The 23,295-nt window shown below is 42.0% G+C and overlaps 1 protein-coding gene across 1 annotated transcript in view; it reads right to left on the bottom strand.

Annotated features, from left to right (window-relative positions):
• The window catches only part of LOC146685885 (uncharacterized), a 52,066-nt gene that overhangs the window by 23,144 nt on the left and 5,627 nt on the right, over nt 1-23,295 (bottom strand). The window contains exons 20-106 of the mRNA XM_085442450.1: nt 23,125-23,219; nt 22,992-23,017; nt 22,794-22,815; nt 22,673-22,700; nt 22,480-22,564; nt 22,213-22,359; nt 21,914-22,125; nt 21,723-21,826; nt 21,515-21,633; nt 21,245-21,412; nt 20,829-21,028; nt 20,618-20,730; nt 20,365-20,471; nt 19,990-20,157; nt 19,574-19,773; nt 19,363-19,475; nt 19,104-19,210; nt 18,729-18,896; nt 18,313-18,512; nt 18,102-18,214; nt 17,849-17,955; nt 17,560-17,736; nt 17,106-17,314; nt 16,914-17,008; nt 16,781-16,806; nt 16,582-16,603; nt 16,461-16,488; nt 16,268-16,352; nt 16,001-16,147; nt 15,702-15,913; nt 15,511-15,614; nt 15,303-15,421; nt 15,033-15,200; nt 14,617-14,816; nt 14,406-14,518; nt 14,153-14,259; nt 13,778-13,945; nt 13,362-13,561; nt 13,151-13,263; nt 12,892-12,998; nt 12,517-12,684; nt 12,101-12,300; nt 11,890-12,002; nt 11,631-11,737; nt 11,342-11,518; nt 10,888-11,096; nt 10,696-10,790; nt 10,563-10,588; nt 10,365-10,386; nt 10,244-10,271; nt 10,051-10,135; nt 9,784-9,930; nt 9,485-9,696; nt 9,294-9,397; nt 9,086-9,204; nt 8,813-8,983; nt 8,397-8,596; nt 8,186-8,298; nt 7,933-8,039; nt 7,558-7,725; nt 7,142-7,341; nt 6,931-7,043; nt 6,672-6,778; nt 6,297-6,464; nt 5,881-6,080; nt 5,670-5,782; nt 5,411-5,517; nt 5,122-5,298; nt 4,668-4,876; nt 4,476-4,570; nt 4,343-4,368; nt 4,145-4,166; nt 4,024-4,051; nt 3,831-3,915; nt 3,564-3,710; nt 3,265-3,476; nt 3,074-3,177; nt 2,866-2,984; nt 2,593-2,763; nt 2,177-2,376; nt 1,966-2,078; nt 1,713-1,819; nt 1,338-1,505; nt 922-1,121; nt 711-823; nt 452-558; nt 77-244 (exon numbers count right to left, since the gene is read on the bottom strand). Coding sequence (XP_085298576.1) covers nt 77-244; nt 452-558; nt 711-823; nt 922-1,121; nt 1,338-1,505; nt 1,713-1,819; nt 1,966-2,078; nt 2,177-2,376; nt 2,593-2,763; nt 2,866-2,984; nt 3,074-3,177; nt 3,265-3,476; nt 3,564-3,710; nt 3,831-3,915; nt 4,024-4,051; nt 4,145-4,166; nt 4,343-4,368; nt 4,476-4,570; nt 4,668-4,876; nt 5,122-5,298; nt 5,411-5,517; nt 5,670-5,782; nt 5,881-6,080; nt 6,297-6,464; nt 6,672-6,778; nt 6,931-7,043; nt 7,142-7,341; nt 7,558-7,725; nt 7,933-8,039; nt 8,186-8,298; nt 8,397-8,596; nt 8,813-8,983; nt 9,086-9,204; nt 9,294-9,397; nt 9,485-9,696; nt 9,784-9,930; nt 10,051-10,135; nt 10,244-10,271; nt 10,365-10,386; nt 10,563-10,588; nt 10,696-10,790; nt 10,888-11,096; nt 11,342-11,518; nt 11,631-11,737; nt 11,890-12,002; nt 12,101-12,300; nt 12,517-12,684; nt 12,892-12,998; nt 13,151-13,263; nt 13,362-13,561; nt 13,778-13,945; nt 14,153-14,259; nt 14,406-14,518; nt 14,617-14,816; nt 15,033-15,200; nt 15,303-15,421; nt 15,511-15,614; nt 15,702-15,913; nt 16,001-16,147; nt 16,268-16,352; nt 16,461-16,488; nt 16,582-16,603; nt 16,781-16,806; nt 16,914-17,008; nt 17,106-17,314; nt 17,560-17,736; nt 17,849-17,955; nt 18,102-18,214; nt 18,313-18,512; nt 18,729-18,896; nt 19,104-19,210; nt 19,363-19,475; nt 19,574-19,773; nt 19,990-20,157; nt 20,365-20,471; nt 20,618-20,730; nt 20,829-21,028; nt 21,245-21,412; nt 21,515-21,633; nt 21,723-21,826; nt 21,914-22,125; nt 22,213-22,359; nt 22,480-22,564; nt 22,673-22,700; nt 22,794-22,815; nt 22,992-23,017; nt 23,125-23,219 — 11,152 coding nt within the window. The remainder of the gene's footprint in view (nt 1-76; nt 245-451; nt 559-710; nt 824-921; nt 1,122-1,337; nt 1,506-1,712; nt 1,820-1,965; nt 2,079-2,176; nt 2,377-2,592; nt 2,764-2,865; nt 2,985-3,073; nt 3,178-3,264; nt 3,477-3,563; nt 3,711-3,830; nt 3,916-4,023; nt 4,052-4,144; nt 4,167-4,342; nt 4,369-4,475; nt 4,571-4,667; nt 4,877-5,121; nt 5,299-5,410; nt 5,518-5,669; nt 5,783-5,880; nt 6,081-6,296; nt 6,465-6,671; nt 6,779-6,930; nt 7,044-7,141; nt 7,342-7,557; nt 7,726-7,932; nt 8,040-8,185; nt 8,299-8,396; nt 8,597-8,812; nt 8,984-9,085; nt 9,205-9,293; nt 9,398-9,484; nt 9,697-9,783; nt 9,931-10,050; nt 10,136-10,243; nt 10,272-10,364; nt 10,387-10,562; nt 10,589-10,695; nt 10,791-10,887; nt 11,097-11,341; nt 11,519-11,630; nt 11,738-11,889; nt 12,003-12,100; nt 12,301-12,516; nt 12,685-12,891; nt 12,999-13,150; nt 13,264-13,361; nt 13,562-13,777; nt 13,946-14,152; nt 14,260-14,405; nt 14,519-14,616; nt 14,817-15,032; nt 15,201-15,302; nt 15,422-15,510; nt 15,615-15,701; nt 15,914-16,000; nt 16,148-16,267; nt 16,353-16,460; nt 16,489-16,581; nt 16,604-16,780; nt 16,807-16,913; nt 17,009-17,105; nt 17,315-17,559; nt 17,737-17,848; nt 17,956-18,101; nt 18,215-18,312; nt 18,513-18,728; nt 18,897-19,103; nt 19,211-19,362; nt 19,476-19,573; nt 19,774-19,989; nt 20,158-20,364; nt 20,472-20,617; nt 20,731-20,828; nt 21,029-21,244; nt 21,413-21,514; nt 21,634-21,722; nt 21,827-21,913; nt 22,126-22,212; nt 22,360-22,479; nt 22,565-22,672; nt 22,701-22,793; nt 22,816-22,991; nt 23,018-23,124; nt 23,220-23,295) is intronic.

The following is a 23,295-nucleotide window of genomic DNA, read 5'->3' on the forward strand; positions in this document are numbered from 1 at the left end:
ATGTCTTATTCTGTGTTTACTTCTAGAATCAAATATCCGCATTGTCCTCCTTCACCCTTTTAGGAGGCTAGCCTACCTGTCCATTGGCTGTCAGCTGTGTCAGGAATTCATCCACATTTTTTAGAACATTGCCCTCTTCAAGTTTTTCAAACACAAGATCAATAAAATCTGTGTTATTTGAGGCTCCAGAGCTCAGTAGCAGCTGTGCCACCTCAGAGGGATTGAGCGTTGACAACAATCCAGCCTACAACAGGGAATCAACATATTATCAGACAACAGTAATGACCAATGCTGTGGGTAAAGGATTAGAGTTTGCAACCAAAGAAAGTGTGCTCTATGATTTTCTTGTATTTTTGATATGGCAAAATAAACTCCTGTGTTTGTCTTCTTAAGTCTACAATTTTGTTTTCCTGTTCTTAAGGGAGGACTAGAAGTGCAATGTAGGGCTTACCGTAGAGATGTTGAAGTCTTTGAGGTCAGAGTATGATGTATATTGGACGAATGGACCCAGATTTGCTTTAACCCATTGGGCATCACTCTCATTTTGTTGCCTGCAAGCTAAGGCATGCAGACAAAAGTTAGGATGTGCCAAATTTAGGAAGGTTTTTGACAGGTAGACATGAAAGAATTCGTGGGCAAGTTTTTTGTCTGAGTGCTTTTCAAGACATTTCACACTGGAAAGCACATAATGCACCCTATGTCTGCCCTACCTGGCTCATTGATGGCATTTTCAGCATTTCTTAGGTAGCCCAGCAGACCATGTGTGATCTCTTGCCGTCTGTACAGTGGCATCTCCTGGATAACTGAAGCCAACCCACTCACACTGCAACAGTTTAAAAAAAACATTCTCATGCTGTTCTTTGTCTCTATTGTCATTTTCATTTGCAACAAAATCTTGATTGCTCCAAGAAAACTACTCACATGACTTGGTAGTTCATGCAGCTGATGTTTGTGGTTGTGTTTATGAGCATTTCTGGAGTAAAACTGGCAAGGATAGGAATCAGTTTCACATGGAACCAAAGTTCATAGTCGTTTGTCGTGAAAGTGGAGAAATGTGGACTGATGACGATGAAGGTCGCATTCATGATCCGATCTCTCACAACAGGCTGGAAGTGTGGGGTCTGTCATATTAAAGTGGAAAAAGACATAAGCAAAGGTGAGATTGCATGTTGGAAGTACACCCATACAACATGGTACAAAGGCTGTAACCATTTGTTTTCTAAGATACAATAGCCAACAATGGATGTAGCGGTTGAGACCGATGTCTTATTCTGTGTTTACTTCTAGAATCAAATATCCGCATTGTCCTCCTTCACCCTTTTAGGAGGCTAGCCTACCTGTCCATTGGCTGTCAGCTGTGTCAGGAATTCATCCACATTTTTTAGAGCGTTGCCCTGTTCAAGTTGTTTAAACACAAGATCAATAAAATCTGTGTTATTTGAGGCTCCAGAGCTCAGTAGCAGCTGTGCCACCTCAGAGGGATTGAGCGTTGACAACAATCCAGCCTACAACAGGGAATCAACATAATATCAGACAGCAGTAATGACCAATGCTATGGGTAAATGAATAGAGTTTGCAACCAAAGAAAGTGTGCTCTATGATTTGCTTGTATTTTTGATATGGCAAAATAAACTCCTGTGTTTGTTTTCTTAAGTCTACAATTTTGTTTTCCTGTTCTTAAGGGAGGACTAGAAGTGCAATGTAGGGCTTACCGTAGAGATGTTGAAGTCTTTGAGGTCAGAGTATGATGTATATTGGACGAATGGACCCAGATTTGCTTTAACCCATTGGGCATCACTCTCATTTTGTTGCCTGCAAGCTAAGGCATGCAGACAAAAGTTAGGATGTGCTCAATTTAGCAAGGTTTGTGACTGGTAGACATGAAAGAATTTAAGTTTTTTGTGTGAGTGCTTTTCAAGACATTTCACACTGGAAAACACATAATGCACCCTATGTCTGCTCTACCTGGCTCATTGATGGCATTTTCAGCATTTCTTAGGTAGCCCAGCAGACCATGTGTGATCTCTTGCCGTCTGTACAGTGGCATCTCCTGGATAACTGAAGCCAACCCACTCACACTGCAACAGTTGAAAGAAAACATTCTCATGCTGTTCTTTGTCTCTATTGTCATTTTCATTTGCAACAAAATCTTGATTGCTCCAAGAAAACTACTCACATGACTTGGTAGTTCATGCAGCTGATGTTTGTGGTTGTGTTTATGAGCATTTCTGGAGTAAAACTGGCAAGGATAGGAATCAGTTTCACATGGAACCAAAGTTCATAGTCGTTTGTCGTGAAAGTGGAGAAATGTGGACTGATGACGATGAAGGTCGCATTCATGATCCGATCTCTCACAACAGGCTGGAAAATTGGCATCTGTGAAATTGAGGTGGAAAAGAAGCTAAGCAATACAGAGACTGCATGTTGTAAATGTACTCATACAACATGTCACAAAGGTTGCAAACAAGTCTTCTCTATGATAGACTCCTTGAAGAGTTGTGTAGCGGTTTAGCAAATGTCTTATTCTGTCTTATCCTGCTGGAATAAAACACCAGGATTGTCCTCCTTCACCCTTTTAGAAGCCTAGCATACCTGTCCATTGGCTGTCAGTTGTGTGAGGAATCCATCCACATTTTCTAGAGCGTTGCCCTCTTGCAGTCGCTCAAACACACGATCAATCAAATCTGTGTTATTGGAGGCTGCTCCCAAACTCAGTACCAGCTGTGCCACCTGAGAAGGACTGAGGACTGACAACAATTCAGCCTACAAAAGAGAACCAGCATAATATCAGACAGCAGTCATGGAAATGTTCTGGGTAAAAGAATTCCGTTTACAGGAAGATGTACATCTGCAGTTGGCACTCACAGCGGACAAATTAGGATTGAAGGCTTCCAAGTCCTGCACAGTTGCAAAATCAGAGAAGTCGCCAAGGTTTGCCTTTAGCCACGCTTGGCTCCCCGTGATAGATGAGACACAGCCAGGATCTGCAGAAAAAGCAAGAAAGTTATTGACAGGGTAATATACCACATGTTGTCATGGAAAAACCAAAGTGAGCTTGAGTTTCTCCTTTTACCTGTTGAGTCATTTCTTGACAAGAACGGTTTGATGAAGTGAGTGAAGACTGCTTGCTGTGTGTCTCTGTCCATGGATGCCTTTTGGCTTCCAAATGCCTGAATGCTACATTTGAGAGAAAGCTTTCAACATCTAAACTTCTAGTCAACTGCACATTTGCAGAACAGAGCTATATGTCTCATATTTACTTACACAGTCTGGTATGTCTGGCAGCTGAAGTTTTTGGAGCTAAGGCAAAATAGGAAGTTGAAAGATGGAACGGCCAGAAACGGACGGATCTTTGTCTTGAACCAGCTGGTAATGAACTCCTCACTCTGTAGTTGTGCCTGGCTGAAGTTGTCAATTCTCACTTCTCCAAGAGCCTCGAGCACATTTGACGAGGTCGGGTAGGTGTTGTTGACGGCCTTGAATTGGCAGAAAAATAATTGTAGCTGGACCCAAACTTCACGCAGGGAAATGGTAATATTGTGAAAATGTGATTTTGTACTTACCATGTTAGCAAATGTCTCAAGGGCCTGGTCCAGTACAGCAGAGGCTTTTTGGAAGAAAAGCTTCCAGACTTCTACTGGGTATATGTTTTGGCTTTTCAGTGTGCAGTTCAGCAGTGTGACCAAGTTGCTGGATGTGAGATAGGGAGCCTTGAAAAAGAAAATTGACAAAGAATACAGCCATTTTGTCAGAGCTCATGGAGATTTGTCTCAGGACCATAATGAGGCAAAATCCATGTTCTGTTTTTGGAGTTTAAAAAGGAATCTTACAGAGGAACAGGCATGTTCTGTGATGGTGAAATTGCACAGGGCTGCCGAGGAATTGCCAGCTGACAGGATTTGCTCAAGTTTTGAACTGTGGAAAAAACACAATAAATTGAAATCCAATGTCCCCTTAATTACACTGTGTTAACAAATTTTACCTAGACAGAATCAACATTGAACAAAACGGCATTTCACCCACCCATCAACTCCATTACAAATGAGATTCACTGTGAAAAGAGAATGGTTGTGTGTCAGATAATAGTCCTTCAGAATGCATTTATATCCTTAGAGTTGAAATGTGTACTTCTAGACAGACTTACCATGAACTGGGGTCACCTTGCACTGAAGACAAAGAAAATATGAGTGTTAGTATAGTGGAAACATCTTCTTCAAGTGTAAATACCTTGACTTTGTCACAGTTGGCCCAATTAGTGTGCCAAACCTGGATCAAATATTGGATAACCCATGTAAGACACCCCCCACACCCACCCACCCACCCCCCAAAAAACTAATCTTACCACAAAGGAAGCTGGAACTGAGCAGCCTGTTTGAGAAGAAAAAGAAAGGAAACAAATCAATGGAGTAGTCATTACAGTGCTGGTACTGGGCTTTTGGGAAAAGTTTAGTCAGGAAAGCCCATTTGCCACATACGTGGGAATGTGTCCTGGAGGTACTGCTTGCTTGATCTCACGCCCTGTGAAAGGTCCAGTGGCAATGCTGCCAAACTCTGCGCAAGACCATCGTATCTAAAGGAAGAAAAGAATTCATTGTGACTTGTCAGGAGCCTCAGCTTGGCATTGTGCACACCCAAATGTCTAACTGTGGATATCAGAAATATCTTACACAGCCTGGTAGGATTCACAGGTGATGTTACTGGGGATCACCCGCAAGCTGCTAGGAAGGATGCTCGCCATCACAGGAACCAAATAAACCTGGAACCACTGTTGATAGTCTTCTGGCTGAAAGTCTTTAAGCTGAGGAGCAAGGGCTGTCAAGGTCAGGCTCAAAATGGTGTCTCGCACATCTGGATTTTGGATGAGGGTGACATTTCTCTGAAAAGAGAAGGGGATCATAATAAGGTCAGAGAGGAAGTTCTGAAGTCTTTGTGGAAATGCGGAGATGAGGGGGAGCTTATCTAAACTAAATCTTTGTACTTCTGTACAGCAGGGATGCCTCAAGGCATGAAGCATATCAGAAATGGATCATTTTCACTTAAACACTTGAGCAGGTTTATGAAAGAACACTGTTAACATTTGTTGATGTTTGCGCTGAGGTAAGGTTACCAATGAGAATTCACCTGCTTGTTGATGTTTGCAAAAGCCTGGAAGAATTGGTTGAGCTGCTCATAATCACTGGTCTCTGTCAAGCTTGTCAACACCTCCCTTACAACATGTGCATCGTTTAAAGCACCACTGTTTGGATCTAGGATTAGATCAGCCTTTTGCGATGGTGAAAGAACGTCCAGAACTGCCAGCTATGGATACAAAAAAGTAGAATTCATGAAATGCATGTCTTTTGTATAATTTCCAGAATTTTGCTTTGCTATTCTCAAGAAAGACAGGAAGAGTAATAAGAGTAAAGCTTACCGTAGAGATGTTGAAGTCTTTGAGGTCAGAGTATGATGTATATTGGACGAATGGACCCAGATTTGCTTTAACCCATTGGACATCACTCTCATTTTGTTGCCTGCAAGCTAAGGCATACAAACAAAAGTTAGGATGTGCCAAATTTAGGAAGGTTTTTGACAGGTAGACATGAAAGAATATGTGGGCAAGTTTTTTGTCTGAGTGCTTTTCAAGACATTTCACACTGGAAAGCACATAACGCACCCTATGTCTGCCCTACCTGGCTCATTGATGGCATTTTCAGCATTTCTTAGGTAGCCCAGCAGACCATGTGTGATCTCTTGCCGTCTGTACAGTGGCATCTCCTGGATAACTGAAGCCAACCCACTCACACTGCAACAGTTGAAAGAAAACGTTCTCATGTTGTTCTTTGTCAGTATTGTCATTTTCATTTGCAACAAAATCTTGATTGCTCCACGAAAACTACTCACATGACTTGGTAATTCATGCAGCTGATGTTTGTGGTTGTGTTTATGAGCATTTCTGGAGTAAAACTGGCAAGGATAGGAATCAGTTTCACATGGAACCAAAGTTCATAGTCGTTTGTCGTGAAAGTGGAGAAATGTGGACTGATGACGATGAAGGTCGCATTCATGATCCGATCTCTCACAACAGGCTGGAAGTGTGGGGTCTGTCATATTAAAGTGGAAAAAGACATAAGCAAAGGTGAGATTGCATGTTGGAAGTACACCCATACAACATGGTACAAAGGCTGTAACCATTTGTTTTCTAAGATACAATAGCCAACAATGGATGTAGCGGTTGAGACCGATGTCTTATTCTGTGTTTACTTCTAGAATCAAATATCCGCATTGTCCTCCTTCACCCTTTTAGGAGGCTAGCCTACCTGTCCATTGGCTGTCAGCTGTGTCAGGAATTCATCCACATTTTTTAGAACATTGCCCTCTTCAAGTTTTTCAAACACAAGATCAATAAAATCTGTGTTATTTGAGGCTCCAGAGCTCAGTAGCAGCTGTGCCACCTCAGAGGGATTGAGCGTTGACAACAATCCAGCCTACAACAGGGAATCAACATATTATCAGACAACAGTAATGACCAATGCTGTGGGTAAAGGATTAGAGTTTGCAACCAAAGAAAGTGTGCTCTATGATTTTCTTGTATTTTTGATATGGCAAAATAAACTCCTGTGTTTGTCTTCTTAAGTCTACAATTTTGTTTTCCTGTTCTTAAGGGAGGACTAGAAGTGCAATGTAGGGCTTACCGTAGAGATGTTGAAGTCTTTGAGGTCAGAGTATGATGTATATTGGACGAATGGACCCAGATTTGCTTTAACCCATTGGGCATCACTCTCATTTTGTTGCCTGCAAGCTAAGGCATGCAGACAAAAGTTAGGATGTGCCAAATTTAGGAAGGTTTTTGACAGGTAGACATGAAAGAATTCGTGGGCAAGTTTTTTGTCTGAGTGCTTTTCAAGACATTTCACACTGGAAAGCACATAATGCACCCTATGTCTGCCCTACCTGGCTCATTGATGGCATTTTCAGCATTTCTTAGGTAGCCCAGCAGACCATGTGTGATCTCTTGCCGTCTGTACAGTGGCATCTCCTGGATAACTGAAGCCAACCCACTCACACTGCAACAGTTTAAAAAAAACATTCTCATGCTGTTCTTTGTCTCTATTGTCATTTTCATTTGCAACAAAATCTTGATTGCTCCAAGAAAACTACTCACATGACTTGGTAGTTCATGCAGCTGATGTTTGTGGTTGTGTTTATGAGCATTTCTGGAGTAAAACTGGCAAGGATAGGAATCAGTTTCACATGGAACCAAAGTTCATAGTCGTTTGTCGTGAAAGTGGAGAAATGTGGACTGATGACGATGAAGGTCGCATTCATGATCCGATCTCTCACAACAGGCTGGAAGTGTGGGGTCTGTCATATTAAAGTGGAAAAAGACATAAGCAAAGGTGAGATTGCATGTTGGAAGTACACCCATACAACATGGTACAAAGGCTGTAACCATTTGTTTTCTAAGATACAATAGCCAACAATGGATGTAGCGGTTGAGACCGATGTCTTATTCTGTGTTTACTTCTAGAATCAAATATCCGCATTGTCCTCCTTCACCCTTTTAGGAGGCTAGCCTACCTGTCCATTGGCTGTCAGCTGTGTCAGGAATTCATCCACATTTTTTAGAGCGTTGCCCTGTTCAAGTTGTTTAAACACAAGATCAATAAAATCTGTGTTATTTGAGGCTCCAGAGCTCAGTAGCAGCTGTGCCACCTCAGAGGGATTGAGCGTTGACAACAATCCAGCCTACAACAGGGAATCAACATAATATCAGACAGCAGTAATGACCAATGCTATGGGTAAATGAATAGAGTTTGCAACCAAAGAAAGTGTGCTCTATGATTTGCTTGTATTTTTGATATGGCAAAATAAACTCCTGTGTTTGTTTTCTTAAGTCTACAATTTTGTTTTCCTGTTCTTAAGGGAGGACTAGAAGTGCAATGTAGGGCTTACCGTAGAGATGTTGAAGTCTTTGAGGTCAGAGTATGATGTATATTGGACGAATGGACCCAGATTTGCTTTAACCCATTGGGCATCACTCTCATTTTGTTGCCTGCAAGCTAAGGCATGCAGACAAAAGTTAGGATGTGCTCAATTTAGCAAGGTTTGTGACTGGTAGACATGAAAGAATTTAAGTTTTTTGTGTGAGTGCTTTTCAAGACATTTCACACTGGAAAACACATAATGCACCCTATGTCTGCTCTACCTGGCTCATTGATGGCATTTTCAGCATTTCTTAGGTAGCCCAGCAGACCATGTGTGATCTCTTGCCGTCTGTACAGTGGCATCTCCTGGATAACTGAAGCCAACCCACTCACACTGCAACAGTTGAAAGAAAACATTCTCATGCTGTTCTTTGTCTCTATTGTCATTTTCATTTGCAACAAAATCTTGATTGCTCCAAGAAAACTACTCACATGACTTGGTAGTTCATGCAGCTGATGTTTGTGGTTGTGTTTATGAGCATTTCTGGAGTAAAACTGGCAAGGATAGGAATCAGTTTCACATGGAACCAAAGTTCATAGTCGTTTGTCGTGAAAGTGGAGAAATGTGGACTGATGACGATGAAGGTCGCATTCATGATCCGATCTCTCACAACAGGCTGGAAAATTGGCATCTGTGAAATTGAGGTGGAAAAGAAGCTAAGCAATACAGAGACTGCATGTTGTAAATGTACTCATACAACATGTCACAAAGGTTGCAAACAAGTCTTCTCTATGATAGACTCCTTGAAGAGTTGTGTAGCGGTTTAGCAAATGTCTTATTCTGTCTTATCCTGCTGGAATAAAACACCAGGATTGTCCTCCTTCACCCTTTTAGAAGCCTAGCATACCTGTCCATTGGCTGTCAGTTGTGTGAGGAATCCATCCACATTTTCTAGAGCGTTGCCCTCTTGCAGTCGCTCAAACACACGATCAATCAAATCTGTGTTATTGGAGGCTGCTCCCAAACTCAGTACCAGCTGTGCCACCTGAGAAGGACTGAGGACTGACAACAATTCAGCCTACAAAAGAGAACCAGCATAATATCAGACAGCAGTCATGGAAATGTTCTGGGTAAAAGAATTCCGTTTACAGGAAGATGTACATCTGCAGTTGGCACTCACAGCGGACAAATTAGGATTGAAGGCTTCCAAGTCCTGCACAGTTGCAAAATCAGAGAAGTCGCCAAGGTTTGCCTTTAGCCACGCTTGGCTCCCCGTGATAGATGAGACACAGCCAGGATCTGCAGAAAAAGCAAGAAAGTTATTGACAGGGTAATATACCACATGTTGTCATGGAAAAACCAAAGTGAGCTTGAGTTTCTCCTTTTACCTGTTGAGTCATTTCTTGACAAGAACGGTTTGATGAAGTGAGTGAAGACTGCTTGCTGTGTGTCTCTGTCCATGGATGCCTTTTGGCTTCCAAATGCCTGAATGCTACATTTGAGAGAAAGCTTTCAACATCTAAACTTCTAGTCAACTGCACATTTGCAGAACAGAGCTATATGTCTCATATTTACTTACACAGTCTGGTATGTCTGGCAGCTGAAGTTTTTGGAGCTAAGGCAAAATAGGAAGTTGAAAGATGGAACGGCCAGAAACGGACGGATCTTTGTCTTGAACCAGCTGGTAATGAACTCCTCACTCTGTAGTTGTGCCTGGCTGAAGTTGTCAATTCTCACTTCTCCAAGAGCCTCGAGCACATTTGACGAGGTCGGGTAGGTGTTGTTGACGGCCTTGAATTGGCAGAAAAATAATTGTAGCTGGACCCAAACTTCACGCAGGGAAATGGTAATATTGTGAAAATGTGATTTTGTACTTACCATGTTAGCAAATGTCTCAAGGGCCTGGTCCAGTACAGCAGAGGCTTTTTGGAAGAAAAGCTTCCAGACTTCTACTGGGTATATGTTTTGGCTTTTCAGTGTGCAGTTCAGCAGTGTGACCAAGTTGCTGGATGTGAGATAGGGAGCCTTGAAAAAGAAAATTGACAAAGAATACAGCCATTTTGTCAGAGCTCATGGAGATTTGTCTCAGGACCATAATGAGGCAAAATCCATGTTCTGTTTTTGGAGTTTAAAAAGGAATCTTACAGAGGAACAGGCATGTTCTGTGATGGTGAAATTGCACAGGGCTGCCGAGGAATTGCCAGCTGACAGGATTTGCTCAAGTTTTGAACTGTGGAAAAAACACAATAAATTGAAATCCAATGTCCCCTTAATTACACTGTGTTAACAAATTTTACCTAGACAGAATCAACATTGAACAAAACGGCATTTCACCCACCCATCAACTCCATTACAAATGAGATTCACTGTGAAAAGAGAATGGTTGTGTGTCAGATAATAGTCCTTCAGAATGCATTTATATCCTTAGAGTTGAAATGTGTACTTCTAGACAGACTTACCATGAACTGGGGTCACCTTGCACTGAAGACAAAGAAAATATGAGTGTTAGTATAGTGGAAACATCTTCTTCAAGTGTAAATACCTTGACTTTGTCACAGTTGGCCCAATTAGTGTGCCAAACCTGGATCAAATATTGGATAACCCATGTAAGACACCCCCCACACCCACCCACCCACCCCCCAAAAAACTAATCTTACCACAAAGGAAGCTGGAACTGAGCAGCCTGTTTGAGAAGAAAAAGAAAGGAAACAAATCAATGGAGTAGTCATTACAGTGCTGGTACTGGGCTTTTGGGAAAAGTTTAGTCAGGAAAGCCCATTTGCCACATACGTGGGAATGTGTCCTGGAGGTACTGCTTGCTTGATCTCACGCCCTGTGAAAGGTCCAGTGGCAATGCTGCCAAACTCTGCGCAAGACCATCGTATCTAAAGGAAGAAAAGAATTCATTGTGACTTGTCAGGAGCCTCAGCTTGGCATTGTGCACACCCAAATGTCTAACTGTGGATATCAGAAATATCTTACACAGCCTGGTAGGATTCACAGGTGATGTTACTGGGGATCACCCGCAAGCTGCTAGGAAGGATGCTCGCCATCACAGGAACCAAATAAACCTGGAACCACTGTTGATAGTCTTCTGGCTGAAAGTCTTTAAGCTGAGGAGCAAGGGCTGTCAAGGTCAGGCTCAAAATGGTGTCTCGCACATCTGGATTTTGGATGAGGGTGACATTTCTCTGAAAAGAGAAGGGGATCATAATAAGGTCAGAGAGGAAGTTCTGAAGTCTTTGTGGAAATGCGGAGATGAGGGGGAGCTTATCTAAACTAAATCTTTGTACTTCTGTACAGCAGGGATGCCTCAAGGCATGAAGCATATCAGAAATGGATCATTTTCAGTTAAACACTTGAGCAGGTTTATGAAAGAACACTGTTAACATTTGTTGATGTTTGCGCTGAGGTAAGGTTACCAATGAGAATTCACCTGCTTGTTGATGTTTGCAAAAGCCTGGAAGAATTGGTTGAGCTGCTCATAATCACTGGTCTCTGTCAAGCTTGTCAACACCTCCCTTACAACATGTGCATCGTTTAAAGCACCACTGTTTGGATCTAGGATTAGATCAGCCTTTTGCGATGGTGAAAGAACGTCCAGAACTGCCAGCTATGGATACAAAAAAGTAGAATTCATGAAATGCATGTCTTTTGTATAATTTCCAGAATTTTGCTTTGCTATTCTCAAGAAAGACAGGAAGAGTAATAAGAGTAAAGCTTACCGTAGAGATGTTGAAGTCTTTGAGGTCAGAGTATGATGTATATTGGACGAATGGACCCAGATTTGCTTTAACCCATTGGACATCACTCTCATTTTGTTGCCTGCAAGCTAAGGCATACAAACAAAAGTTAGGATGTGCCAAATTTAGGAAGGTTTTTGACAGGTAGACATGAAAGAATATGTGGGCAAGTTTTTTGTCTGAGTGCTTTTCAAGACATTTCACACTGGAAAGCACATAACGCACCCTATGTCTGCCCTACCTGGCTCATTGATGGCATTTTCAGCATTTCTTAGGTAGCCCAGCAGACCATGTGTGATCTCTTGCCGTCTGTACAGTGGCATCTCCTGGATAACTGAAGCCAACCCACTCACACTGCAACAGTTGAAAGAAAACGTTCTCATGTTGTTCTTTGTCAGTATTGTCATTTTCATTTGCAACAAAATCTTGATTGCTCCACGAAAACTACTCACATGACTTGGTAATTCATGCAGCTGATGTTTGTGGTTGTGTTTATGAGCATTTCTGGAGTAAAACTGGCAAGGATAGGAATCAGTTTCACATGGAACCAAAGTTCATAGTCGTTTGTCGTGAAAGTGGAGAAATGTGGACTGATGACGATGAAGGTCGCATTCATGATCCGATCTCTCACAACAGGCTGGAAGTGTGGGGTCTGTCATATTAAAGTGGAAAAAGACATAAGCAAAGGTGAGATTGCATGTTGGAAGTACACCCATACAACATGGTACAAAGGCTGTAACCATTTGTTTTCTAAGATACAATAGCCAACAATGGATGTAGCGGTTGAGACCGATGTCTTATTCTGTGTTTACTTCTAGAATCAAATATCCGCATTGTCCTCCTTCACCCTTTTAGGAGGCTAGCCTACCTGTCCATTGGCTGTCAGCTGTGTCAGGAATTCATCCACATTTTTTAGAACATTGCCCTCTTCAAGTTTTTCAAACACAAGATCAATAAAATCTGTGTTATTTGAGGCTCCAGAGCTCAGTAGCAGCTGTGCCACCTCAGAGGGATTGAGCGTTGACAACAATCCAGCCTACAACAGGGAATCAACATATTATCAGACAACAGTAATGACCAATGCTGTGGGTAAAGGATTAGAGTTTGCAACCAAAGAAAGTGTGCTCTATGATTTTCTTGTATTTTTGATATGGCAAAATAAACTCCTGTGTTTGTCTTCTTAAGTCTACAATTTTGTTTTCCTGTTCTTAAGGGAGGACTAGAAGTGCAATGTAGGGCTTACCGTAGAGATGTTGAAGTCTTTGAGGTCAGAGTATGATGTATATTGGACGAATGGACCCAGATTTGCTTTAACCCATTGGGCATCACTCTCATTTTGTTGCCTGCAAGCTAAGGCATGCAGACAAAAGTTAGGATGTGCCAAATTTAGGAAGGTTTTTGACAGGTAGACATGAAAGAATTCGTGGGCAAGTTTTTTGTCTGAGTGCTTTTCAAGACATTTCACACTGGAAAGCACATAATGCACCCTATGTCTGCCCTACCTGGCTCATTGATGGCATTTTCAGCATTTCTTAGGTAGCCCAGCAGACCATGTGTGATCTCTTGCCGTCTGTACAGTGGCATCTCCTGGATAACTGAAGCCAACCCACTCACACTGCAACAGTTTAAAAAAAACATTCTCATGCTGTTCTTTGTCTCTATTGTCATTTTCATTTGCAACAAAATCTTGATTGCTCCAAGAAAACTACTCACATGACTTGGTAGTTCATGCAGCTGATGTTTGTGGTTGTGTTTATGAGCATTTCTGGAGTAAAACTGGCAAGGATAGGAATCAGTTTCACATGGAACCAAAGTTCATAGTCGTTTGTCGTGAAAGTGGAGAAATGTGGACTGATGATGATGAAGGTCGTATTCATGATCCGATCTCTCACAACAGGCTGGAAATGTGGGGTCTGTCATATTAAAGTGGAAAAAGACATAAGCAAAGGTGAGATTGCATGTTGGAAGTACACCCATACAACATGGTACAAAGGCTGTAACCATTTGTTTTCTAAGATACAATAGCCAACAATGGATGTAGCGGTTGAGACCGATGTCTTATTCTGTGTTTACTTCTAGAATCAAATATCCGCATTGTCCTCCTTCACCCTTTTAGGAGGCTAGCCTACCTGTCCATTGGCTGTCAGCTGTGTCAGGAATTCATCCACATTTTTTAGAACATTGCCCTCTTCAAGTTTTTCAAACACAAGATCAATAAAATCTGTGTTATTTGAGGCTCCAGAGCTCAGTAGCAGCTGTGCCACCTCAGAGGGATTGAGCGTTGACAACAATCCAGCCTACAACAGGGAATCAACATAATATCAGACAGCAGTAATGACCAATGCTGTGGGTAAATGAATAGAGTTTGCAACCAAAGAAAGTGTGCTCTATGATTTGCTTGTATTTTTGATATGGCAAAATAAACTCCTGTGTTTGTCTTCTTAAGTCTACAATTTTGTTTTCCTGTTCTTAAGGGAGGACTAGAAGTGCAATGTAGGGCTTACCGTAGAGATGTTGAAGTCTTTGAGGTCAGAGTACGCTGTATATTGGACGAATGGACCCAGATTTGCTTTAACCCATTGGGCATCACTCTCATTTTGTTGCCTGCAAGCTAAGGCATGCAGACAAAAGTTAGGATGTGCTCAATTTAGCAAGGTTTGTGACTGGTAGACATGAAAGAATTTAAGTTTTTTGTCTGAGTGCTTTTCAAGACATTTCACACTGGAAAACACGTAATGCACCCTATGTCTGCTCTACCTGGCTCATTGATGGCATTTTCAGCATTTCTTAGGTAGCCCAGCAGACCATGTGTGATCTCTTGCCGTCTGTACAGTGGCATCTCCTGGATAACTGAAACCAACCCACTCACACTGCAACAGTTGAAAGAAAACATTCTCATGCTGTTCTTTGTCTCTATTGTCATTTTCATTTGCAACAAAATGTTGATTGCTCCAAGAAAACTACTCACATGACTTGGTAGTTCATGCAGCTGATGTTTGTGATTGTGTTTATGAGCATTTCTGGAGTAAAACTGGCAAGGATAGGAATCAGTTTCACATGGAACCAAAGTTCATAGTCGTTTGTCGTGAAAGAGGAGAAATGTGGACTGATGACGATGAAGGTCGCATTCATGATCCGATCTCTCACAACAGGCTGGAAAATTGGCATCTGTGAAATTGAGGTGGAAAAGAAGCTAAGCAATACAGAGACTGCATGTTGTAAATGTACTCATACAACATGTCACAAAGGTTGCAAACAAGTCTTCTCTATGATAGACTCCTTGAAGAGTTGTGTAGCGGTTTAGCAAATGTCTTATTCTGTCTTATCCTGCTGGAATAAAACACCAGGATTGTCCTCCTTCACCCTTTTAGAAGCCTAGCATACCTGTCCATTGGCTGTCAGTTGTGTGAGGAATCCATCCACATTTTCTAGAGCGTTGCCCTCTTGCAGTCGCTCAAACACACGATCAATCAAATCTGTGTTATTGGAGGCTCCCAAACTCAGTACCAGCTGTGCCACCTGAGAAGGACTGAGGACTGACAACAATTCAGCCTACAAAAGAGAACCAGCATAATATCAGACAGCAGTCATGGAAATGTTCTGGGTAAAAGAATTCCGTTTACAGGAAGATGTACATCTGCAGTTGGCACTCACAGCGGACAAATTAGGATTGAAGGCTTCCAAGTCCTGCACAGTTGCAAAATCAGAGAAGTCGCCAAGGTTTGCCTTTAGCCACGCTTGGCTCCCCGTGATAGATGAGACACAGCCAGGATCTGCAGAAAAAGCAAGAAAGTTATTGACAGGGTAATATACCACATGTTGTCATGGAAAAACCAAAGTGAGCTTGAGTTTCTCCTTTTACCTGTTGAGTCATTTCTTGACAAGAACGGTTTGATGAAGTGAGTGAAGACTGCTTGCTGTGTGTCTCTGTCCATGGATGCCTTTTGGCTTCCAAATGCCTGAATGCTACATTTGAGAGAAAGCTTTCAACATCTAAACTTCTAGTCAACTGCACATTTGCAGAACAGAGCTATATGTCTCATATTTACTTACACAGTCTGGTATGTCTGGCAGCTGAAGTTTTTGGAGCTAAGGCAAAATAGGAAGTTGAAAGATGGAACGGCCAGAAACGGACGGATCTTTGTCTTGAACCAGCTGGTAATGAACTCCTCACTCTGTAGTTGTGCCTGGCTGAAGTTGTCAGTTCTCACTTCTCCAAGAGCCTCGAGCACATTTGACGAGGTCGGGTAGGTGTTGTTGACGGCCTTGAATTGGCAGAAAAATAATTGTAGCTGGACCCAAACTTCACGCAGGGAAATGGCAATATTGTGAAAATGTGATTTTGTACTTACCATGTTAGCAAATGTCTCAAGGGCCTGGTCCAGTACAGCAGAGGCTTTTTGGAAGAAAAGCTTCCAGACTTCTACTGGGTATATGTTTTGGCTTTTCAGTGTGCAGTTCAGCAGTGTGACCAAGTTGCTGGATGTGAGATAGGGAGCCTTGAAAAAGAAAATTGACAAAGAATACAGCCATTTTGTCAGAGCTCATGGAGATTTGTCTCAGGACCATAATGGGGCAAAATCCATGTTCTGTTTTTGGAGTTTAAAAAGGAATCTTACAGAGGAACAGGCATGTTCTGTGATGGTGAAATTGCACAGGGCTGCCGAGGAATTGCCAGCTGACAGGATTTGCTCAAGTTTTGAACTGTGGAAAAAACACAATAAATTGAAATCCAATGTCCCCTTAATTACACTGTGTTAACAAATTTTACCTAGACAGAATCAACATTGAACAAAACGGCATTTCACCCACCCATCAACTCCATTACAAATGAGATTCACTGTGAAAAGAGAATGGTTGTGTGTCAGATAATAGTCCTTCAGAATGCATTTATATCCTTAGAGTTGAAATGTGTACTTCTAGACAGACTTACCATGAACTGGGGTCACCTTGCACTGAAGACAAAGAGAATATGAGTGTTAGTATAGTGGAAACATCTTCTTCAAGTGTAAATACCTTGACTTTGTCACAGTTGGCCCAATTAGTGTGCCAAACCTGGATCAAATATTGGATAACCCATGTAAGACACCCCCCCACACCCACCCACCCACCCCCCAAAAAACTAATCTTACCACAAAGGAAGCTGGAACTGAGCAGCCTGTTTGAGAAGAAAAAGAAAGGAAACAAATCAATGGAGTAGTCATTACAGTGCTGGTACTGGGCTTTTGAGAAAAGTTTAGTCAGGAAAGCCCATTTGCCACATACGTGGGAATGTGTCCTGGAGGTACTGCTTGCTTGATCTCACGCCCTGTGAAAGGTCCAGTGGCAATGCTGCCAAACTCTGCGCAAGACCATCGTATCTAAAGGAAGAAAAGAATTCATTGTGACTTGTCAGGAGCCTCAGCTTGGCATTGTGCACACCCAAATGTCTAACTGTGGATATCAGAAATATCTTACACAGCCTGGTAGGATTCACAGGTGATGTTACTGGGGATCACCCGCAAGCTGCTAGGAAGGATGCTCGCCATCACAGGAACCAAATAAACCTGGAACCACTGTTGATAGTCTTCTGGCTGAAAGTCTTTAAGCTGAGGAGCAAGGGCTGTCAAGGTCAGGCTCAAAATGGTGTCTCGCACATCTGGATTTTGGATGAGGGTGACATTTCTCTGAAAAGAGAAGGGGATCATAATAAGGTCAGAGAGGAAGTTCTGAAGTCTTTGTGGAAATGCGGAGATGAGGGGGAGCTTATCTAAACTAAATCTTTGTACTTCTGTACAGCAGGGATGCCTCAAGGCATGAAGCATATCAGAAATGGATCATTTTCAGTTCAACACTTGAGCAGGTTTATGAAAGAACACTGTTAACATTTGTTGATGTTTGCGCTGAGGTAAGGTTACCAATGAGAATTCACCTGCTTGTTGATGTTTGCAAAAGCCTGGAAGAATTGGTTGAGCTGCTCATAATCACTGGTCTCTGTCAAGCTTGTCAACACCTCCCTTACAACATGTGCATCGTTTAAAGCACCACTGTTTGGATCAAGGATTAGATCAGCCTTCTGCGATGGTGAAAGAACGTCCAGAACTGCCAGCTATGGATACAAAAAAGTAGAATTCATGAAATGCATGTCTTTTGTATAATTTCCAGAATTTTGCTTTGCTATTCTCAAGAAAGACAGGAAGAGTAATAAGAGTAAAGCTTACCGTAGAGAAGTTGAAGTCTTTGAGGTCAGAGTATGATGTATATTGGACAAATGGACCCAGATTTGCTTTAACCCATTGGGCATCACTCTCATTTTGTTGCCTGCAAGCTAAGGCATGCAGACAAAAGTTAGGATGTGCTCAATTTAGCAAGGTTTGTGACTGGTAGACATGAAAGAATTTAAGTTTTTTGTCTGAGTGCTTTTCAAGACATTTCACACTTGAAAACACATAACGCACCCTATGTCTGCCCTACCTGGCTCATTGATGGCATTTTCAGCATTTCTTAGGTAGCCCAGCAGACCATGTGTGATCTCTTGCCGTCTGTACAGTGGCATCTCCTGGATAACTGAAGCCAACCCACTCACACTGCAACAGTTGAAAGAAAACGTTCTCATGCTGTTCTTTGTCAGTATTGTCATTTTCATTTGCAACAAAATCTTGATTGCTCCAAGAAAACTACTCACATGACTTGGTAATTCATGCAGCTGATGTTTGTGGTTGTGTTTATGAGCATTTCTGGAGTAAAACTGGCAAGGATAGGAATCAGTTTCACATGGAACCAAAGTTCATAGTCGTTTGTCGTGAAAGTGGAGAAATGTGGACTGATGATGATGAAGGTCGTATTCATGATCCGATCTCTCACAACAGGCTGGAAATGTGGGGTCTGTCATATTAAAGTGGAAAAAGACATAAGCAAAGGTGAGATTGCATGTTGGAAGTACATCCATACAACATGGTACAAAAGCTGTAACCATTTGTTTTCTAAGATACAATAGCCAACAATGGATGTAGCGGTTGAGACCTATGTTTTATTCTGTGTTTACTTCTGGAATCAAATATCTGCATTGTCCTCCTTCACCCTTTTAGGAGGCTAGCCTACCTGTCCATTGGCTGTCAGCTGTGTCAGGAATTCATCCACATTTTTTAGAACATTGCCCTCTTCAAGCTTTTCAAACACAAGATCAATAAAATCTGTGTTATTTGAGGCTCCAGAGCTCAGTAGCAGCTGTGCCACCTCAGAGGGCTTGAGCGTTGACAACAATCCAGCCTACAACAGGGAATCAACATAATATCAGACAACAGTAATGACCAATGCTGTGGGTAAAGGATTAGAGTTTGCAACCAAAGAAAGTGTGCTCTATGATTTGCTTGTATTTTTGATATGGCAAAATAAACTCCTGTGTTTGTTTTCTTAAGTCTACAATTTTGTTTTCCTGTTCTTAAGGGAGGACTAGAAGTGCAATGTAGGGCTTACCGTAGAGATGTTGAAGTCTTTGAGGTCAGAGTATGATGTATATTGGACGAATGGACCCAGATTTGCTTTAACCCATTGGGCATCACTCTCATTTTGTTGCCTGCAAACTAAGGCATACAAACAAAAGTTAGGATGTGCCAAATTTAGGAAGGTTTTTGACAGGTAGACATGAAAGAATATGTGGGCAAGTTTTTTGTCTGAGTGCTTTTCAAGACATTTCACACTGGAAAGCACATAACGCACCCTATGTCTGCCCTACCTGGCTCATTGTTGGCATTTTCAGCATTTCTTAGGTAGCCCAGCAGACCATGTGTGATCTCTTGCCGTCTGTACAGTGGCATCTCCTGGATAACTGAAGCCAACCCACTCACACTGCAACAGTTGAAAGAAAACGTTCTCATGCTGTTCTTTGTCAGTATTGTCATTTTCATTTGCAACAAAATCTTGATTGCTCCAAGAAAACTACTCACATGACTTGGTAATTCATGCAGCTGATGTTTGTGGTTGTGTTTATGAGCATTTCTGGAGTAAAACTGGCAAGGATAGGAATCAGTTTCACATGGAACCAAAGTTCATAGTCGTTTGTCGTGAAAGTGGAGAAATGTGGACTGATGACGATGAAGGTCGTATTCATGATCCGATCTCTCACAACAGGCTGGAAATGTGGGGTCTGTCATATTAAAGTGGAAAAAGACATAAGCAAAGGTGAGATTGCATGTTGGAAGTACACCCATACAACATGGTACAAAGGCTGTAACCATTTGTTTTCTAAGATACAATAGCCAACAATGGATGTAGCGGTTGAGACCGATGTCTTATTCTGTGTTTACTTCTAGAATCAAATATCCACATTGTCCTCCTTCACCCTTTTAGGAGGCTAGCCTACCTGTCCATTGGCTGTCAGCTGTGTCAGGAATTCATCCACATTTTTTAGAACATTGCCCTCTTCAAGTTTTTCAAACACAAGATCAATAAAATCTGTGTTATTTGAGGCTCCAGAGCTCAGTAGCAGCTGTGCCACCTCAGAGGGATTGAGCGTTGACAACAATCCAGCCTACAACAGGGAATCAACATAATATCAGACAACAGTAATGACCAATGCTATGGGTAAATGAATAGAGTTTGCAACCAAAGAAAGTGTGCTCTATGATTTGCTTGTATTTTTGATATGGCAAAATAAACTCCTGTGTTTGTTTTCTTAAGTCTACAATTTTGTTTTCCTGTTCTTAAGGGAGGACTAGAAGTGCAATGTAGGGCTTACCGTAGAGATGTTGAAGTCTTTGAGGTCAGAGTATGATGTATATTGGATGAATGGACCCAGATTTGCTTTAACCCATTGGGCATCACTCTCATTTTGTTGCCTGCAAGCTAAGACATGCAGACAAAAGTTAGGATGTGCTCAATTTAGGAAGGTTTGTGACTGGTAGACATGAAAGAATTTAAGTTTTTTGTCTGAGTGCTTTTCAAGACATTTCACACTGGAAAACACGTAATGCACCCTATGTCTGCTCTACCTGGCTCATTGATGGCATTTTCAGCATTTCTTAGGTAGCCCAGCAGACCATGTGTGATCTCTTGCCGTCTGTACAGTGGCATCTCCTGGATAACTGAAACCAACCCACTCACACTGCAACAGTTGAAAGAAAACATTCTCATGCTGTTCTTTGTCTCTATTGTCATTTTAATTTGCAACAAAATGTTGATTGCTCCAAGAAAACTACTCACATGACTTGGTAGTTCATGCAGCTGATGTTTGTGGTTGTGTTTATGAGCATTTCTGGAGTAAAACTGGCAAGGATAGGAATCAGTTTCACATGGAACCAAAGTTCATAGTCGTTTGTCGTGAAAGAGGAGAAATGTGGACTGATGACGATGAAGGTCGCATTCATGATCCGATCTCTCACAACAGGCTGGAAAATTGGCATCTGTGAAATTGAGGTGGAAAAGAAGCTAAGCAATACAGAGACTGCATGTTGTAAATGTACTCATACAACATGTCACAAAGGTTGCAAACAAGTCTTCTCTATGATAGACTCCTTGAAGAGTTGTGTAGCGGTTTAGCAAATGTCTTATTCTGTCTTATCCTGCTGGAATAAAACACCAGGATTGTCCTCCTTCACCCTTTTAGAAGCCTAGCATACCTGTCCATTGGCTGTCAGTTGTGTGAGGAATCCATCCACATTTTCTAGAGCGTTGCCCTCTTGCAGTCGCTCAAACACACGATCAATCAAATCTGTGTTATTGGAGGCTCCCAAACTCAGTACCAGCTGTGCCACCTGAGAAGGACTGAGGACTGACAACAATTCAGCCTACAAAAGAGAACCAGCATAATATCAGACAGCAGTCATGGAAATGTTCTGGGTAAAAGAATTCCGTTTACAGGAAGATGTACATCTGCAGTTGGCACTCACAGCGGACAAATTAGGATTGAAGGCTTCCAAGTCCTGCACAGTTGCAAAATCAGAGAAGTCGCCAAGGTTTGCCTTTAGCCACGCTTGGCTCCCCGTGATAGATGAGACACAGCCAGGATCTGCAGAAAAAGCAAGAAAGTTATTGACAGGGTAATATACCACATGTTGTCATGGAAAAACCAAAGTGAGCTTGAGTTTCTCCTTTTACCTGTTGAGTCATTTCTTGACAAGAACGGTTTGATGAAGTGAGTGAAGACTGCTTGCTGTGTGTCTCTGTCCATGGATGCCTTTTGGCTTCCAAATGCCTGAATGCTACATTTGAGAGAAAGCTTTCAACATCTAAACTTCTAGTCAACTGCACATTTGCAGAACAGAGCTATATGTCTCATATTTACTTACACAGTCTGGTATGTCTGGCAGCTGAAGTTTTTGGAGCTAAGGCAAAATAGGAAGTTGAAAGATGGAACGGCCAGAAACGGACGGATCTTTGTCTTGAACCAGCTGGTAATGAACTCCTCACTCTGTAGTTGTGCCTGGCTGAAGTTGTCAGTTCTCACTTCTCCAAGAGCCTCGAGCACATTTGACGAGGTCGGGTAGGTGTTGTTGACGGCCTTGAATTGGCAGAAAAATAATTGTAGCTGGACCCAAACTTCACGCAGGGAAATGGCAATATTGTGAAAATGTGATTTTGTACTTACCATGTTAGCAAATGTCTCAAGGGCCTGGTCCAGTACAGCAGAGGCTTTTTGGAAGAAAAGCTTCCAGACTTCTACTGGGTATATGTTTTGGCTTTTCAGTGTGCAGTTCAGCAGTGTGACCAAGTTGCTGGATGTGAGATAGGGAGCCTTGAAAAAGAAAATTGACAAAGAATACAGCCATTTTGTCAGAGCTCATGGAGATTTGTCTCAGGACCATAATGGGGCAAAATCCATGTTCTGTTTTTGGAGTTTAAAAAGGAATCTTACAGAGGAACAGGCATGTTCTGTGATGGTGAAATTGCACAGGGCTGCCGAGGAATTGCCAGCTGACAGGATTTGCTCAAGTTTTGAACTGTGGAAAAAACACAATAAATTGAAATCCAATGTCCCCTTAATTACACTGTGTTAACAAATTTTACCTAGACAGAATCAACATTGAACAAAACGGCATTTCACCCACCCATCAACTCCATTACAAATGAGATTCACTGTGAAAAGAGAATGGTTGTGTGTCAGATAATAGTCCTTCAGAATGCATTTATATCCTTAGAGTTGAAATGTGTACTTCTAGACAGACTTACCATGAACTGGGGTCACCTTGCACTGAAGACAAAGAGAATATGAGTGTTAGTATAGTGGAAACATCTTCTTCAAGTGTAAATACCTTGACTTTGTCACAGTTGGCCCAATTAGTGTGCCAAACCTGGATCAAATATTGGATAACCCATGTAAGACACCCCCCACACCCACCCACCCACCCCCCAAAAAACTAATCTTACCACAAAGGAAGCTGGAACTGAGCAGCCTGTTTGAGAAGAAAAAGAAAGGAAACAAATCAATGGAGTAGTCATTACAGTGCTGGTACTGGGCTTTTGGGAAAAGTTTAGTCAGGAAAGCCCATTTGCCACATACGTGGGAATGTGTCCTGGAGGTACTGCTTGCTTGATCTCACGCCCTGTGAAAGGTCCAGTGGCAATGCTGCCAAACTCTGCGCAAGACCATCGTATCTAAAGGAAGAAAAGAATTCATTGTGACTTGTCAGGAGCCTCAGCTTGGCATTGTGCACACCCAAATGTCTAACTG

The sequence above is a fragment of the Copadichromis virginalis genome, linkage group LG19, assembly GCF_057382275.1.
Source record: "Copadichromis virginalis isolate Kocher_CV1m ecotype Utaka linkage group LG19, C_Virginalis_male_GT1.1, whole genome shotgun sequence".
NCBI lineage: Eukaryota > Metazoa > Chordata > Actinopteri > Cichliformes > Cichlidae > Copadichromis > Copadichromis virginalis.